The following is a 19,381-nucleotide window of genomic DNA, read 5'->3' on the forward strand; positions in this document are numbered from 1 at the left end:
CCAATATAAAAAACTATTTTCAATTGAAATGCTAATAAAATGTTGTAACTAAAAAAAACTCAGGTTGAGTACGGATTTTAAAATTGCACTGCCACAAACTGTTATGATAATATGAAATCTACCACGAATTAGGCATTCCACTGATTGTTGAAACATTTTTTCATGCTTCTATTTACAACAGTATATTTGGAAAGCAAGATTTAAAATATAAATATATTAATGCAAAAACGCTTAAAACATTCTATACCTCCAATATTGTTTTATATAATAGTGAACTAGAAATAAAATTACTCATACGCAATTCCAAATCAAATTAAAAAAAAATTACTACAATTAATATTGTCGAATCTCTTTATCAAATTAGGGCCTTCTAACAACTATTTGTTACCTCAATACATTTAACTGATGTTGTCTGGGTAAGTGAACATAAAGCTTATGAATAGATTATAACCTCCTAAATGTAGCGCTAACACGAAATGACTCATTGTAAAGGTGCTAAACTGTTGCGGAGGTTAATACATATTATATAAACTGCCACTAAGTTGGGTAGTAACCGATAAAACTGGTGAGAACATTCCTTAATTGTTTACAAAAGCATAATACGCAGCTAATAAGCACAATTTGTAAAACTAGTGCACCTGTTGCTCGAATTCGAGCAATTTCAAAGTATTCCAGGCATAATTTTCGATTACCTACTTAAAAGAGTCAACTTAAAAATTATGTAATCAATCACTCCACAGTTATCAAAACTGAAAACGAACGCTCAATCCACTCTAGTCGTCGAAACTGAAAACGAACGATTTTTTGTGTATCATAAGTGTTTACTATGAACAGCTGTAATTGATACAAATAATTCGTCTGTTAAATAAACAAAATCTTTTCTTCATAAGAAATACATTGGGATTTTGATGGCCTGTGGGGCAAAAGCCCGAGGACTTTTGCTACAGGAATTGGTGGAAGGGAGCGTCTACACAAAAAATACTTAATTTTGACACATCATTTTTTTAAATCCGTCTATTATTAACGGAGGAGTAGTGTTTCGTAGAAATTGCCTTCACGTATTATAAGGATAATTTGCTTGCTTTTGTGTCAAAACCCTTAATTTTCACAACTATACCCAAACACGTTAAGTAATAATCCCCTGGTAATTAAACCTTTTACATTTATAACTTTGCTCACAAACAACCGTCGTCGAAAATACTCAATTTGTTATCGAAACATAAATATCGATAAAAATCACGTTGTTTGCATCAAACAGAGACAAAGTCCATTCAGTAAATGCCACTGTTAAATTGGTGTTTATTTCACGCATCAAAGCACGAGTGACGCCATCCATTCACATCAATTATTTGAGTCAGTTTATTGACTGTTTCCAACAATAAACACGTTTTACATTTGATTTTATTTGTGTTAGCCCTTTTGAAATAATTGCCCGCATATATACACTAATTATTGTTCAGGTAATGTGTGTTTCATGTGCAGTAATGTTAATTTTTGCTTTGAGGTTGATTTTTTTATAATTACGTATCTCAATTAGTTTCATTAATAATTAGTCCACTCTTGTGTTTCAGTATTAAAATCAATGTGTAATAAATTTAGGAGTTTTTCATTTTTTTATTCAAAATGAACTCTTTTTTTGTTAAAAATATTTTCAGACACAATCCGTCAATGTGTAATCTGCTATTACAGGTATTTTTATCATTAAGCTACTTGATCTTAATGATAAAGTTAATAGAAGATTTTTAGGATGGAAAGATTAAGTAGAAAGTAAATTACAATTCAAATCATATGCACTATTAGTTGAGTGGTTTGGACAATACTGTTTTTAGAAGTGGGGCGATTTGCACATAACCAAAATGCTTTGTTTTAGAACCTAAAATAACTACCCAATTTATCCTGAACCCACAACTAAATGCACCACCTAAAGCACTAAGATTTCAATGTACGCTCACACAGACAATCTCTTCAACCACCCCAATGACTGTATTTCTGTAAATGTACCTTATTCTTACAATTACTATGACACTAGTGGTGATCACTCAAATAGTTCTTAGTTAAATGATCCAAAATTTTCTTTTTTAGTATTTCTACTGCTATTTGAGACGCCTTTCTCGCTCTTTCTTATTTTCTATTTAGACCGAATTCTTCATAAACCTGAGGTATTACAGTTGATTGCTAAATAACGTGGAAAATTACTCCATTTTTACTGTGGTTATCAGTTATCTCTAAATCTTAGTTATACTATTACTTTCTTGTGTGTATATCACTCTTTTTCAACATCCTAATAAATAATGGTCATTTTGAAATTAATTCCAGGTGACCTACCAATCTTTCTTTTTTATTTAATTTTTATTTATCTTCATTACATTGATTCAAAGACTTTGATTAACTGTCATCTTAAAATATAGAGCCTAAATTACTCTTAAAAATGTATCCAACTTCGTTTTCCACGTTTATCGTCATCCCATCTCTTTAAATTCTCCGTATCTAGTTTTTCAAGTATTTTTTGGACGCTAAAACGTTTTACAATACCCCCTTTTCCGAGATTCCCTATACTCTCAACATATTCCATCACGACTCTTTTATCATTTGTTTGATTGATTGTAAGAGGGTGGACTCATGGTCCAAGCACGTCAACCGAAGCTTATTGTGCATCCCACTTGCCACTAACTGGGTAAGCCTATGCCTGTGTCCCTAACTAGGTGCAGGAGCTTTTGCCCAATGTTAGCGTCTGGTTCCTCACCTGGCTGCTTTAGACCAAACAGAGCCCTTCTCCTAGCCCGTAGTCCAGAATAATGTGTTTTGCAGTCTCATCGGACTGGTTACAAAGTCAACACTCCTGCTTGTCATTGACAATTCCTAGAGTGTGGAGATGTTTCCTGAAATGGTCGTGTCCAGTGATAAGAGCATGTACCTGCTTGACCTGCCCTCTCCCCAGCTTTAGCAGCCAGCGACTGAAGAGGGTGATAGGTTCTAACAACAGTTTTTTGCCAAGTGATTGTCCAGGATAATTACGCCAACGCTCAAGCTGTTGTCCCCTGGACCATTTGTTGATTACATGTTAAGCGGCCGCTTTGCTGATGCCACAAAATGGCTCTGGTCAAAAGAGTGGCATGCTCGCACTTTTTTGCCAGCTTGTCTGCACTCTCGTTGCCGCCAATGCCTACATGGCCTGGGACCCAGCCGAGAGCTACAGAGTTCTGTGATGCAAGTCTGCAGAGGGTGTTGAAACAATCCCAGACCTAGTTTATCATTTACATCTTACACAAACACATTTTGAAAAGATTTTTGACAAATTTCAAAACATTTCCATGTATTGTTTCAGAATGAAGACCTCATAGTGCAGCACTCAGCATGGTCGGCTACTTGTGGGCCGTCGTCGCGGTGGGCGTCTACATCGCCGTCACAAATGCCCAGAACAGCCAGATCTGTCCGCCCAGAAGTGAGCTGGAGCCCTGCGCTTGCACACCCAAGAAGAACGGTCTGGACATCCTCTGCGAGTTCACCGACCTTCAACACATCAGCAAAGCCATGGCGGTGCTGAAGGGGAAGCCCTCCATCGTCATCTTCTACCTCAAGCTGAGGCACAACAACCTTCCCAAGCTGCAGAGCTTCGTGTTTCTCGGGGTCGACATAAGACATCTGACCATTCACAATAGTTCCTTGTCGGTCATTGAGGAGTCCTCTCTTAGCTCTATGGGTGAGGATAAACATTTTTTGAATTTTTTATCTTTTAGCGAATTTCCCATATAGGGAATAAGCTATTACCGTAGTACTCATGGTAAGACCTGGACGCGGGACCGATTTTTTTTTCGTTTTGAGGTCCCTAGAGGCCATAAACACTATCCGTTCAAATTCATATATATATATATATATATGTGTCCGTCAGCACGATAACTCGAGCAAAAATTATCCGATTTTGATGAAATTCGGTACAAACGTGTAAACCTACGTTTATTCGAACGAGTTCGCAATCCAGCATGATCGGACCATGGGAACAGGGGTTAATGGGGGGTTTTATGGGGTAAAAATGGGTTTTTCCCATTTAGCAGCAAACCTAAGCACTCGTTAAATCTAATGTTATTCAAATAGGGAATAAACAACCTATGTCTTATTTATGGAAATATTTTAGTAGAAATATAATCAGACAAGTTGAAATTCGCTTAGTCTGCAGGTTTGCTGCGGCGGGGGTATTTTAAACTTTAGCGGTTTTTACGTTTTTACAACGTAGGGTAGGCCCTAACGTAGGATAAGGAGGAGGTAGAATGATTTGTTATTAGTTTTGCTCTCCAAAGATCACCATTAACCAGAAGCTCTTCGTTCTCTAAAAAACATTACCATATAAACTTGTTTTAGCTTATTCTAGAGGTAATCAATCCTTTGGGGTAACTGTAATCCTTGGGAAAAAGCAACAACCACGGATTACAGTGGCATCAAAAAGGTATTTAACCTCTAGAATAATAGTGTTAAGTAATCAGGAAGTCAGCACCTCAAACTTAAACTGGTATAGCTATACAGATTTTATCTTAACATTTCTAGCAGCTGCATATATTTTCAATATTCAAATAAGGGGATGGATTGAATTTTGGAACATTTTCAATTTTAACTTGATAATATATATTTATCCTTAGTTAACTTTGGTCAGGTTGTTAACTAAGCAAAAAGATAGTTGGTTAAAATAAAAAACTAAATGCAGTTACGTAATGTTATATAAATAAAGATTTTAAGCTTTGACGGAAAACAACTACCACTGTTAGACTAACTTATTTATTTTTGAAAAAGTATATTTCTGAAACTTTCAAACCGAATAGAAATTGAGAGCTAAATTTAGCACAAAGTTAATTATGAAAAGAGCAAACAAAAATATTTCCATTTGAACCTTCTAAAAAGGTGCCCGATTTCGTTCAAAGAGGTACTCAGAATCAAAAGCAATCACATAATATTTCTGACTCACAGATATATTGCATCTGAGGAGTGGTTTGTAGCTTTGAGACAAGACATGATTCGATTATGATGCCATCAACCGACGTATGGCAGACACATTCGCATGAATCTACATTTTAATGGACTGTCATTGTATCCATACTCATGTCATTACTTCCACATGTTATGTGCATATTGATGGAGTTAATAATACACATGGATTAACTTAAAATAAAAGTGAAAATCTAGATTTTGTAAAGTTTTTGGTATGCCACGTCAATATTATTTTTGAGTTGTTGCTTCTGATTAATCAGAAATTTTAGTTCACTTTTTGGAAATTTATGGACTTATGTTAAACTTTAGGCTGTATATTTTAATACTGTATTTTAATTGAGCATTGTACTTTATTTTATCATTGAACGAAATAAGAAAGTAATTGTTTTAGAAAGTTTGAAGTAGGTTTTTGAATCAGAACTAACACAGCATATTAATCACGACATCCATTTCTTATTCTGTTGCATCATATAAATAATGTCGTGGTTACGTTTGGCGTTGTATTTATTACCTAAAACGAACTGAAATAATGCAGTTAATGAAAATAGTTATCATCTTTCAGTCGTTTAAACAGACATTTTAAGATCACATTGATAAAGAGTAGATTAGTATACGATTTCACAACCACTAAAGTTATTCAATAACAGATCCTGTGTACAGAAAAAAATAACTTCTACCAGAAAATCTATTGAAAGTATCGATTCGATTGGAAAAGCCTCGTTAGACTTATTTATTATCAGCAAGTTTGGTTAGGTTAGGTTATAACATTTTCATTTGATCCCTCAAACAATTTTTGCTCATCCTGCCCCCCCCCTTGGACGGCCACCACAATGGCAACTTGTCTAACCCCTTCCCTTACTCGCAGCACAATGGAACCAGACACTGGTACCTGGATGGCACTCGCCCCACCAAGCCTCTGGCTGTAAAATGAACTCTAAATGAATTTTAGGCAACTAAAACTCGGCCCTGTACCCGATACGTTGTGATACAACTAGTTTTCCACGTATGCAAACCCTTGCGAAACTCTATACCACATTTTATGTAGATTGGCTAACTGTTAAAACACATTCAATAAAACTTTCCCTCACAATGTGTTTAACAACCTATGTTTTGCAGGTAAAGGACTTACTCAGCTGGATCTGTCCCAGAACAAGTTAAATCTAGTCCCGTCTCCAGCGTTCCGCAATCTTCACCACCTTCTAATACTGAACATGAACCATAACCGTGTCAACGCGCTGCACTCCAAGGCTTTCGAGGGGCTGGACACCCTTGAGATTCTCACCCTCTACGAGAACAAGATCACCAACATCGAGAGCGACGCGTTCAAAGGATTAGACAAGTAAGTACACTCCACCATCTGCACGCTTCTACGGCCTGGGATCGCCGAATTGAATTTTATTTTTACAAAATGGATTTTTTCACCATTTATGCATGGGGTTTTAGTTTGCCCATTTTACATCTACTGATGACCAAGTGTGTAAAGTAGGATTGGATTGTTGAATCATATATTAAACATACTCCCTTAGTAGATTATGGATCAGCTGAAGACAATTTTATTGTTAGTAGTGGTGAGTTGTAGAGGTCGTCTTTCAGTTTACAATTTATTTCTTGTTATTTCAGTCATTTAAAACCTCGTTTCATTGATTCGTACCAAATGAAACGATCTAATCCTAAACAATAACTCGTCCCCTGATTGAATAACCAAACAGTAAAGCGATAATCATGAATTTAAGTTAATAGAAACAAAATTTTGTCGATTTTAGTACACAGTGTCACCAACATGAACTAGACACGAAAAACGAGATTCAAATTTTTACAGCGGTATAAGAAATCTACTTGTGTTGGTTAGTCTATGGTTGAAAGTTGTCGGTTTCATCTTCAGGAATACTACTACACGTTAATAGTTTTATATTGGAGACAGTTGCCCTTGTTAGTTGTGTTATTGGTTGGCTAAAGTAAAAGCTGATTTTAGTCAGTAGTAATATTATATTTCATTATTAGCACGTAAAGTGACTCTTTTCAGTCACTCTCTTTAAAACTAGTTTAATTTTAACCTTGGTTTCTTCCTGTTCGTGTACCGGTAGTGTTGCGTACCCTTGTTAAGCCTATCCCACCAAAAGTAATAATTTAATATATGCCACCATGTTGACCGAATTTAAGTGTCGTGTATTTAACTATCAACGAAGCTCAATAGCTGATTTAACGTGATTACTGGACTGAAGTGTTTGAACATGTAACACTATAATGCTACAACGCGGAACTAATGGCAGATAATTAGTAAAAGAACATACAATTTTCCGTTTAAAAAAATAATATAAAAACCTCCCCTTCACCTTAATCCTTTTTCCATTGAGGCTTGTGGAAATTATTAGGTAACGTCCTGGATTTTTGTATTCCACAAGCATTGCAAATACTGCTTACCAATAACTGTTACGGATCACTGCCCCTTCCACCGCAGTGATCAACGTGGTGGCCTTCCACAACTAGTTGCCACCTCCGTATTTGTCTTCGAATTTATTTTATTTCATTCTATTATTAGTGTACGTTATTTAGACTAGCGTTAGCGTTTACGTGTGCAAAACTATTTATACAATGTGATAAACCATCTTCCATCATAAATAAATTACACATGAGCATGTTCAGCTTTAGTTTCACAGTGAAAGTTGTTGGAAACAATAAAATACTAAGAGAAAACCGAGCTAAACAATTAGTTTCATACATTGATTAGTTTTTGTCACGGAAACAAACATGAATACTCAAACTAGCTCTCATAACTACTCTTGGGGCCCTGAACGGTACTCTGTAAAGCCATTATATTTGCATATGACATGAAAATACCATCAATGCTGCAAGCATCCGTTCATCTTAATGACTGTTACCAGGTGTGCTTGGAAGTGCTATTGCTTGTTTGCTCAAACTTTACTGGAGTTTAGTATTCACAGTGTAAACTTTGCAGTATGTATAATAGATATACCAAGTATGTTTAAACACCCCATAGTTTTCTTTTTCATTTAATGTAGAAATTATCATTAACTAAGTAAACATGAATAAATTAAATAGTGACTGAATAATTAATAAAGGAGATGTGAATGAATATTAAACATTAGGGAATGCAGTGATGCTGGTAAACTTCCTTTATAATATGTTGAATGTAAATTTAAACGAAAACCGTTTATTTTCTAGTCGAATGTTTTGCTACAGTTAAATTGTAAACAAGAGACAACACTGTTAATGAAAATTAATGTTAAATACGCTACATTTTTATAATTGCAGCCTGACTTAGGTAGGTAAACCAATATTTTATGGTGTGTATTTAAAAAGCAAGACTTTTTTTCTAATTTGTTAGTTTTATTCGCTTTATAACTGTCTCAAAAATATATCTTTGAAAATCAAAAGGATATTGAATTATTCATGTTTCCTTGAAATCGAAGTGTATAAAGATGTACAATTTGTACACTGGGACCTTCGTTCACATTTAAAACGGTTTATAAAGAAACTTAGCCAGAAACACTGGAATTTTAAAAGAACTCTCCAGAAATAACACTAAGCGTAGGGGTGATGGCCTCAAGGCCATAAATCGGAATTTTGAATTAACATTCGTCACTCCGTTGGCACATAAGCTTTCAAATGACACCTCAATCATATGGAAGTTAAGTAGAACGGGTGAAAATAAGGGACTCGCATGTAAAACACTATCTCGCCCCGAAATGTGACTTTCGTGAAGAGTATTGAACGATACTTTTTATCACGATGAAAAAACTACTTCATCAAATTTAAATAAATTATCTGATATTTCCTAATCTATACATTTTTCCAATCCAAACACAAAACGGCTGTACAAATAATTTTAGTGTAAAATTCAGCTTATTGAACATCAACCACGCTTTAGTTTTTGTTTTCTGTTTGTTTGTCCTTTTGAGCTAACCGGGAACTCCTGTTGTAACTTTGTTGATGTCAGGCAATGTATTTGTTTGTGTAGCGAAAGTGATGTTTATGTCAGGAAAAGTTAGCTGATCACTATTTGTTTTTGGTGTTGGAAATTGACGATCTCAGCTGTATTGAAATGGGCTATTTTCGAATACAAAGTGATGAAAAGGGGTCTTACAGAGTAAAGAGGTAAATATCATGATTCTCCCCCCCCCCCCCTATCACTATAAAAATACATATAAGTTAAGTATTAAATAAATTATATATTTGAACAGATCAGAGCTGATACTTTCGCCACAAAAGTGAAACAACCCCCAACAATTGATGATTTCAACAACTTTCAACCTTCCAAACATCTTCTTGACTAATTATTTCATCTTCCAGGAAGCTAAAGCGACTGAACCTCGGTGGTAACAAACTGACGAGTGTTCCGCAAGAAGCGTTCTCAATTCTTGACACTCTCAAGAAACTGGAACTTCAAGAAAACAGCATCACGTCAATAACCGAGGGGGACTTTGAGGGTGAGCGTTTTGATATCAGAGCTAGAGGTCTTGTTAAATTGTAACTTTTCTAAGATCTTTGCATCTTTCAAAAGCAAAACTAGATATCTTTGTTGTTTTCTGTCCCATGTATTGGTTTCTCCGATTTACAATTCTCAGAGCTATTAAGAGGAGGCAGATTTTCAAAAGTCTCCTATTACCTCTTGGTGGCAGAGTGTAGCGTCAGTTCATAGTGTTTTGTTTTGTGTTTATTTGTATAGGTATTTGTATAGTGTAGTGTACTAACCAATTTTATGTTCAGTATTTTATATTTTTTAAATTAATTTTAACTCTGTTTTTTATTGGGTACTTGATTTTTCTATTATTGTGTATAATGTTTGGGGTTTTTAATTTGTTATTTTTGACTGGCCTACATCTTGAGGGCTAATTATAACTAATAATTTTCCTTTAATACGAAAAGGTTAATCCACCACCAGAAACATGGTGTAGTTTTAAACACAAGAACCGTTTGGAAAAGTCAAAAAAATAGTAACATTTCAGAACCAACGTCAAAATAAGTTTTAAAAACTCTCTCTCTCTCTCTCTCTCTCTCTAACTACCGTTGCATAAAAAGGGAAGGAAACAAAACAAATAGTTGTTAAACTATGAGATGATGAGATTTATTATTTTAATGAGGAATTACTTACACAATTACCTATCTTTAAGAAAAGTCAGTCGTATTGTATTTTGTTTTCACGATCCCGATTGTTTATAATAATCAGAAATTAACCTACTCTCATTTGACTACGCAAAATTTCATTTTTCAGGGCTCCACAACCTGGATTCACTAGGTCTGGCCCACAACCATCTGAGGGAGGTTCCAGCAAGAGTGTTCTCACATCTAACACAACTCAACTCACTAGAGCTAGACGGCAACCAGATCACTCACATTGATGTTGACGCATTCGTTGGACTTGAGGGTAAGAAAACTAGCTTTAAAATATCTGAAATATACAATATAAAAAAACGGTACCTGTGTAAAAGTTTTGCATTTTAATAGTTTTTGAAACTCGTTTCTTGAACAAAACAAATAACGCAATACACTTTTTTTTCAAGATTATGTTTGTTAGATTAATTTATTAATTAAGTACAACTAATAACTTACAGTATATTAAATCGTTTGCCTGTATCCCTATACCCAACATTTTGATTACCTGCCTTAGGCAACAATGATCAATAGGTAGCATATGTATATTCTCATATAATGTGTTGTCCCTTGTTTTTTAACTGTTAAACATCCAACTGAAGGGTCCTCCGTAGGATTACAATCCACATTTAAACTGTTAAAGAAAGTTAGTCAGCATCACTGTTTCTTTAAAAGCGAATTCTAAAAATAATACTTTAGGGGGTGAGGCAATAAAGGGAATTAGGGTTACCTTTTTAGTTCCTTTATTTATCATTCATCCCTCCGCAAGGTCTTCATTTTAAAATTTACACCTCCATCATAAACATTCTTTAAGTACAGTGGCTGAAAAGGGATGTTATAGAAAAAGCTCTTTTTGTATTTACGGCAATGTTTAGGCAAAATATAGACTGTTGGTAATCAAACCTAGCGTCGTGTGCAATGTTAAATGTATATCACGAATATATTTGGTATGGTACTAAGGTCTATCAGTCTAAGGAGAACAGGGCTGCTCGGGTCAGAATTGACGTCAGCTAAAGTAGACACATTAAGTAGGCAGTTAAAAATCATTAGAAAAAAATACTTTATACAATGTTTGTCTGAGTAGTCTAGTCAGTCATATCACGAAAGCACCCAAAATGCCTAAAACGTCAGTATCAACGGAAGATTATAATTGATCGTAATAAAAGTACCCATTCTAATTCGTCCACTATTCTCAGACCACCTGACAAAACGCCTATGAAATTACTACTTAAAATCAGGCAGAAAGTCGTGCCTTTCAGCAATATCGTTTATGCCATTTCACCGATAAGAGCCCCACTTTTATGGCTAACCGGGTAGCTGCAGTGCAGATAAAATATTGACGTACGTTTTTACTGTTAGGCGAATTTATGGCTGGGCGTAATGCGAAAAAGCTAGCAACGGGCCATTTAGCAGTTCTGGGCCGATAAAACAATTGAAATAAAGATAAAACGGTTCTCTGGAGTTTTCAAAACGTTCTGAAACAGTAGCTTTGGACTCTTACGTACTGTATATGATTTGTAATTTACCTAAATACTTCTTCATAGTGTGTTTATTGGTTTGTTTTTAATAGTAGCCTATATGTATTATAATATGTTATAAAACGTTTCCATAAATGTATGTTTGCAATAGGTAATGGAAAAACTAAAATTAGAACGTGGCAATTAAATGAATCGTTTACTGCAGCAACCCCAAAGCCAAATTTTTTATTTTTACTTTTTATACACAAATTGAAATACATCGTTTTGTGCAGAAGTTACACAACTGCGAAAAAATTTAGTTATGGAGTTTCTTAAATAAATGATTCGCTAATTATGGCTTCTAAAGTGTGATATCTACTTTAGATATTCAATCAAAGTCCGTAGTTATTCAAGTATACAATAGTATTGTGTTCAAGTATACATTGAAATTTAAAATATTTTAGTATCCAAGCATCAACCTGGCGTACCCAGGGAAACTGCACGGCTGTCAAAGCGAATTTGTTCTGAGTTCGTGAACATTCTTTTGGGACAGCGTCTTAGTTCCGGGTCCATACCGATAATCTGTTCTAAAATACAACGTACATTAAGTCTCTTACTTTTATGAAGTAGTGCCTTTCGGAGACGCATCTTTTACACAAATGCCGAAAATGCTTTTCGGAGTGCATGGTCGTGCAGAATCTGGAACACCTTGTAGCATCTGCTGTAGCATTTGTTTGGGATACGTGTCTATCGTAAGGTCTTTTTGAGCCTAGAGAGGTAGTTTTGAAGTTATGCCTGACCACACATCCTTTCTGATAAGTGAATTAGTGCCTTGACCCAACATTTATTTCGGTGGAACGCTTTTCGAAGTCTATACTCTGTTGACCCTAGCTCAATCAAATACCACAACCTAACCTCCCAACTGTTTACAGAGAACCTGCAATATCTCCGCCTCGGCGACAACAACCTTCACGAGATCCCTAGTGATGCTTTGCGTCGTCTGCATCGTCTCCGTCATCTGGACCTGAGGGCCAACAACATCACAGTCATCGCCGAGGACGCCTTCTCTGGCTACGGTGACTCCATCACCTTCCTCAACCTGCAGAAGAACGAGTAGGTTATCTAGAGTATTATAGAGAAGAACTAGAAGGTTATCTAGAGTATTATACAGAAGAACTAGAAGGTTATCTAGACGATTTTACAGAAGAACGATTATCTAGAGTCCTTTTTCAGAAGATCGAGTTGGGGGGAATATTTCACATGGGAAAAGTAATCTTTTCTAGAATATTTTACAGAAGGACGAGTAGGGAGAGCAATTCACAGAGGAAAAAATAGCCTATCTATAGTATTTGACAGAAGAATGTGTACCTGCGTTATTTAGAGTATTTTTTTATTTTACACTTCTGTAAAAAAAAATTCTAACGAGTAGGTTTTCTATATTTTAGAAGAACGAGTAGATTATCTAGAATATTTTAAGGAGGGCGAGTAAGTTTTCTATATTTTAGAAGAACAAGTAGGTTATCTAGAATATTTTACAGAATAACGAGTAGGTTTTCTATATTTTAGAAGAACAAGTAGGTTATCTTGAATATTTTACAGAATAACTAGTAGGTTTTCTATATTTTAAAAGAAAGAGTAGGTTATCTAGAATATTTTACAGAATAACAAGTAGGTTTTCTATATTTTAGAAGAACGAGTATGTTATTAAGAATATTTTACATAAAAACAAGGTTTTCTATATTTTAGATGAAAAAGTAGAGTATCTAGAATATTTTACAGAAGAACAAGTAGGTTTTTCATATTTTAGAAGAACAAGCAGGTCATCTAGAATATTTTTCAGAAGAATGAGTAGGTTTTATATATTTTAGAAGAACAAGTAGTTTATCTAGAATATTTTGAAGAAGAACGAGTAGGTTTTCTATATTTTAGAAGAACGAGTAGGTTATCTAGAATACTTTACAGAAGAACAAGTAGGTTATCTAGAATATCTTACAGGAGAAAACGTAGGTTTTCTATACTTTAGAAGAACGAGTAGGTTATCTTGAATATTTTACAGAAGACCTAGTAGGTTTTCGATATTTTAGCAAAACGAGTAGGTTATCTAGAATATTTTACAGAAGAACGAGTAGGTTTTCTATATTTTAGAATAACGAGTAGGTTATCTAGAATATTTTACAGAAGAACGAGTAGGTTTTCTATATTTTAGAAGAAAGAGTAGGTTATCTAGAATAATTTACAGAACAAGTAGGTTTTCTATGATATTTCAGAAGAACGAGTAGGTTATCTAGAGTGTAAGTAATAAGTATTGATTCTATTTGCGTGACAATGTACAAACTGTTTTCGCTGTAGAGACTTGGTAGTTGAAACAAAACTAGTGCAAGAGAGGCACGATTTTAAATTCGACACTGGATAGAATATATGACCAGTAAATATAATGTAATTTGACCCTAACCCAACACCTTTACCACTAAACACACACATATTACCACACGAGTTTTTGTACAAAATAATCTCAACTCATGTTATGTCAGCATCAAGATACTACCAGCTATGGCGTTTGACAACCTCAACTCCCTGGAAACGTTGAACCTCCAGAACAACAAGTTGACTCACATCCCCGAGGAGATCATGGAGCCCATAGTGGACACGCTGCGAGTGGTCGACATCATGGGTAAGGCATGAGTAAAATATACTCTCGCGTACGAACTTCCATAAGAAAAAAGTCGACAAATTTCAATACGAACATTTTCTGTGTCATATTGATATCAAATACAGTAGGCCTATTCCTACTTGTTACGTCATGTTGGCAAATAATCCAACAAACACAAATATAAATAGAACCAAAGACAGCTCTTAATTAAACTTCTATTTACTCCACGAGCTAGTCTTCCTCTGTCGAGAGTGTTAATTATACAACCCTATTGAAGAAGCTAATAAGCTATTCTGTATAGCTATAGCCATACTGATTTCATTATTCTCGCAATGAAAGATTTAAATAGGTTCTTGATAAGCATCGTACGTGTTATTAAATTTCCTGAACGTGCAAAAATGCATAAAATAAAACTTGTAATAGTATATTTATACTTAAACTCACAAGACAATTATACAAGATGATAAGTGGTGATCGATTTCGAATGGGCACTCCAATCATTATCAGATCCTATAGGCGAATATTCGGATGATGATGATGATTGGAGCGTCCAATCGAAATCGATCACCACTTACTATCTAATATATATTTACCCTCTTGTGAGTAAACAATATAAGTGTAAATCTATTACAAATGTTATTTGAGGTATTTTTGTGCTTTCAGGTAAATTAACAACACGTACGATGCTTAAAAAATTATATAAAGTGCGATATATGATTGAATCGCAATCTTTTCACAGACAACCCCCTCATCTGCGACTGCCAGTTGCGCTGGTTCCGCGACTGGATCAAGAACCTCAAGGACAAGGATGACGAGATGATGCAGAAGAAGAGGACGTTGTGCACGATGATGCCGGAGCACCAGGAGTACTACGTGCAGAACCTGCCTCTGGACAAGATGAACTGCGTCAGCAAAGGACTGATACGCGGCAGAGCGTCAGCAGCAGTGGCCACTTGTATGCTGCCCTACGTGCTGACGACCGTTGTGACGTGCTCAGTCAGACCGTGGACACTTCTCTAAGAGGTCAAAGTTCAACGAAAGTGCGCTGTGTCCATCCGGAGACATCGGTTTATTCCTAGAACCATAGACAAATAGAATGAAATATAGACATCCGTGTTGTGGTTAGCACTAGTTCTGGCGTCCACGGCTAGGAGCGCGGTATTAAGGCGCACGAGCTATGCAACTACACGGCACTCCAAGTGGTGGACGCCAGAACTAATGCTAGCCGCAGTATGGCTGTTCTATATGTCATTCTATTTGTCTATTCTAGTACGAATGGTTTTGCACGGTTAGATGAGATTAAATTCACAGGCATCGTTATATAGTAAGAAGCATAATCGATAAGTACCACTAATCCAAGGTTGTGTAACCCCTTTACACTTTTAGTTTAGTTTCCTTGGAGGATGATATTATTTTAATTTTTTTTTAATGATAATTAACTCTTCAGCAGCCGTTTGAAACTATCCAAGATGGCCGCTTCAACGACTCTTACATCTGCGTTCCTTTTAAACGCTGATTACTCTTGTCAAAGGAGAATGATTCAGTTTATAAGCGATAAATTATTTGATGCTATCCATCCTTTACGTGTTAAATTATTTTAATGTTTTGTTTCTCATTGGTAAATTTAAATTTGTTAGTATCCAGATTGAGAAGAAGGAATTGGATTAAGCAAACTTTACCATAAAGCCTTTATTATTATCATTTTTTACGCCCCTTGCGATCTTTTTCCGGATAGCCACAGCGCAGTCTTCGGTGGAAGTGAGACTTTGAACAGTTTGAAACGACTCGGGAACGAATTTTGACAAATCAAAATGTTCTGTCTTTCCGGTATATTTAGTCTTGGAGGAATAGTTATTTTAATTCTAAACTGTCACAAAAGGTGATGGACAAGATAATTTAATTATAATCCTTACATTAGGCTATTAAGTGTTGAAACAATTGCAAATTTGCAGATGTGTGATTTTAAAATTTAAATATTGTGTCATATCGATTAACAATGTTAACATTGAGGTTATAAGTAATTGTTGCTTATATTATTTGGAATGAGCATTGTCTAGTTTATATTTGAGGTTCGCTAGTGCTCTTTTAATATATCACATTATCTTTACCTGTATGTACAATAAATTTCCAATTAAATGTTTAGCAATGATAATTTAATGTTATATTGGTTTAGCCTAAACCGAAGAAAAAAATATCAACAAATAAAGTTGTAACAAAATACGACCTAACAATGTAAACTATTAAGTAACAATTTACTATGGCAAATTAAGTTTTTATTTAATATGATATAACTATTTAAAAATATATAAGTTTTAATTATCGATTAGTCTAGATTATTGGCAAATTTAATATATTTTTATTAGATAAATTTTATACTTAAAAATTTAAATACACTATACACCCTTCCAGAATCGTTTCAAAATTCCGAAATTGTTTTGAATAATTAGCGATTTAGGTACATGTATTTAGAAGACAAAAAATTATTTTCCTAACATTACAAACTCATTCCAAACAAAACAGCTAAGGTGGTTTGTAAAATTTTTACACCACACTTCCAAAATTGTTAACACAACATTCCATGGCAAAAAGTTGATTTATCTTAGAAACTAAGTTTGTTAAACCTCGTAAGTTTCGTTAAGTTAGTAGTTTAGTGCTATGTTTTGTACATAATGGACACGACCAGAGAATCATGTTCATACTATAAGTGTTCTACTAGCTTATGTGTAATTTCTGCTTAGAATAGATTCCCATAATTTCTTGTGCTAGTGTTCTTTTTCCCATCTAGCTTTGACAGATTTTGACTTGCGAAATCTTCGACGTTTCAAGCGATGTAAATATTGTCGAGGCTCGAAACGAATTTTTCGCTTACGTTACGTAGTTTATGTATAAAAATATGTAAATGTATTTTTTTAATAACGTAATTTAGGCCGCCGTGGCGGAAACGAACCATTCACACACATATCGAAGCCCGGGTGTTGAGATGCCTCTAAGGCCACACTACAGCCCGGGGTGACATTTTATACATCTGTTGAATTAAAATTGTTAAGGGTTTATGTATACATATCAGTGGCAACTACACATATCTCGATACATATCGTCTTTGGTGTATAATTCTAAGTGTGCGTGCGCGTTTGAATCTATCGTGTCTTACCAATTAACTGTTTCACATCTCGGTTGCATTTAAGTGATAACTGAACTATGTATGTGATGTGGTTGAAAGAATAAATTATTATTGAAAGTTCTGAATTGTGTTTGAATTCCTTCGTTTTCTATTTGTAGACATATTGAGCTGTCGTTTGACATTTAAGTTTGAAATTGGATCAAGATGAGAATTGAGGCAAGCTGATCTAGTGGTTTAAGCTAAGGACTTCGGTCCCAGAGGCTCCAGGTTCGAATCCCGCCAATCACCAATTGATTTTATCCATGTTGCCGCAACCTATATGCCCGGCCTGAAGTAACGTGAGAAACAATTCCAAGCTAGGGAGCCTAACGTAATAGTAGGTTTCTATGTGAGGTGGGAGATGAAAGATGTAATGGGATAAACAAATCTATACTTGTCTGGGTAGCGTATTGTGCTCGCCTTAAAATCTGAAGGCCGCTGGTTTGAATCCATGCGAGATCGTTTCCAACCCAGATGCAATTTGTCATTTGGGCTATGATAATGATGATCTAACTAAAAGGTCTACTTAAGGAAGTAACAAGACCAGGGTTTGGACCTTTCCCTTTCAAAACGTAAAAATTGCCACTGGCGTAAATACACACAAAATAGAAATAAAATTCAAGGTTTGTGTTAAGTAGAAGGAGGCTTTATGTTAGTATTTACACTAAACGCTACCTACGGTACGTGCGTAAAGTCATCATTTCATTATAGTAACTTTAAATAATTAAGTTATTAACTTTAATTGATATTATAAGGCATTACCTTAGCAATTAACTTTAATTAAGTTCTTCAGAGCTAGTAAAAATAACAGAGTAAAACTTATAAGTTTTTTTTTATAGATACAGTATTTTTTTAATATTATATATTTGAAACGCCCGTTCCAATTAGGCTAGCTTACGTTGAGTTTTGTATCTGGAAGATCGTTGACCAAAAGGTTTGTTTGTTTTATAGTTTCTAACATATAAAAATTCCCAGAACACATTACGTTAATTATGACATAGGTTACTGTGGTTTTACAGCTCAAACCCTCTTGGAAAAGGCGATATTTTATGTACCTTTCACATATGGAGCAGTAACCAAGCTTTCAACTCGTTAAACGTTATAGGTTTGTGTGTTAAGGTAATGTTTAAGTGGAATTACGTACTTTTCCATAACAGTTCTAAGAGGCAATGATACAGTATTTGACACTCTAACAGAAGTGTGTCAACGACAAATCTAGCTTTTATATCCACTATGAGCATTTATACTCATACTCACTAAGCGCATTCTTTTGTCTTAGTTTCCTCCCTTCTTACATCATATGACTGTTAAATTACCATATTGTAAATAAATTACTTTTGTAAAATCTTTACAACTTATCCCACTCAATATGGGTTATTTAATAAAAAAGAGGTTCGAAAAAATCTACTTTGGATTTGGGTAGTAGCAATAGACTTGTTCAGTTGTTTGATAGTTTTAATGCTAAAATTCTCAAGTTTTATTAGAAACTTAGTATAACTCGATATGAGCACTGTTAGTGACCCGGTATGAATGTAAGCGAAAGTTGACCTCTTCCCAGGTATTTGTCAGTACTTCAGGGGGTGTTGCACCAACAATCAACAAGCTTATAGCTTATAGGCTCATGCAACTATTCTCTGTCGGAGGTGATTCAGATCCCAAATCTGCACCGAGTAGACATCATTCTTTACTGCCCCCAAAGGAAAAAGTCCAGTCATATCTGGGCTCCTAGGAGGCCATTGGATGGACCCTAAAATACTAACACTAATACCCTGCCATGTCCACCGATCGTCGAAAAGATTATCTAACGCTTATCGCACACGTAAACTGTATTGTGGTGGCACTACATCCTGTTAAAAATATACAGGGCCATTCTGCCCCTCAATATCATACAACTATGGAAAACTGTCCTCCTCTAACATGTCACAATAAATGTCACCGTTTCTGAAATGTCACAATAAATATCCTTTGAAGTACCAAAACCTGGGAAGAGGTCAAATTTCTCTTGGGCTTATGCCGGGCCACTAA

At 35.1% G+C, this 19,381-nt stretch overlaps 1 protein-coding gene across 2 annotated transcripts in view; it reads left to right on the top strand.

Annotated features, from left to right (window-relative positions):
• The window catches only part of LOC128992496 (leucine-rich repeats and immunoglobulin-like domains protein 3), a 205,557-nt gene extending 188,120 nt beyond the window's left edge, over positions 1–17,437 (top strand). For both annotated transcript variants that reach the window (XM_054416102.1, XM_054416093.1), the window contains exons 2-8: positions 3,326–3,700; positions 6,094–6,316; positions 9,289–9,425; positions 10,211–10,363; positions 12,479–12,659; positions 14,078–14,217; positions 14,936–17,437. In XM_054416102.1, the coding sequence (XP_054272077.1) occupies positions 3,355–3,700; positions 6,094–6,316; positions 9,289–9,425; positions 10,211–10,363; positions 12,479–12,659; positions 14,078–14,217; positions 14,936–15,216 (1,461 nt within the window). In that variant the 5' untranslated portion in view covers positions 3,326–3,354 and the 3' untranslated portion in view covers positions 15,217–17,437. The remainder of the gene's footprint in view (positions 1–3,325; positions 3,701–6,093; positions 6,317–9,288; positions 9,426–10,210; positions 10,364–12,478; positions 12,660–14,077; positions 14,218–14,935) is intronic.
• Positions 17,438–19,381: the final 1,944 nt, after the last annotated feature.

Source organism: Macrosteles quadrilineatus, unplaced genomic scaffold (genome assembly GCF_028750875.1).
Source record: "Macrosteles quadrilineatus isolate MER2022 unplaced genomic scaffold, UCM_ALF_1.0 Scaffold_1__1_contigs__length_201487025, whole genome shotgun sequence".
Lineage (NCBI taxonomy): Eukaryota > Metazoa > Arthropoda > Insecta > Hemiptera > Cicadellidae > Macrosteles > Macrosteles quadrilineatus.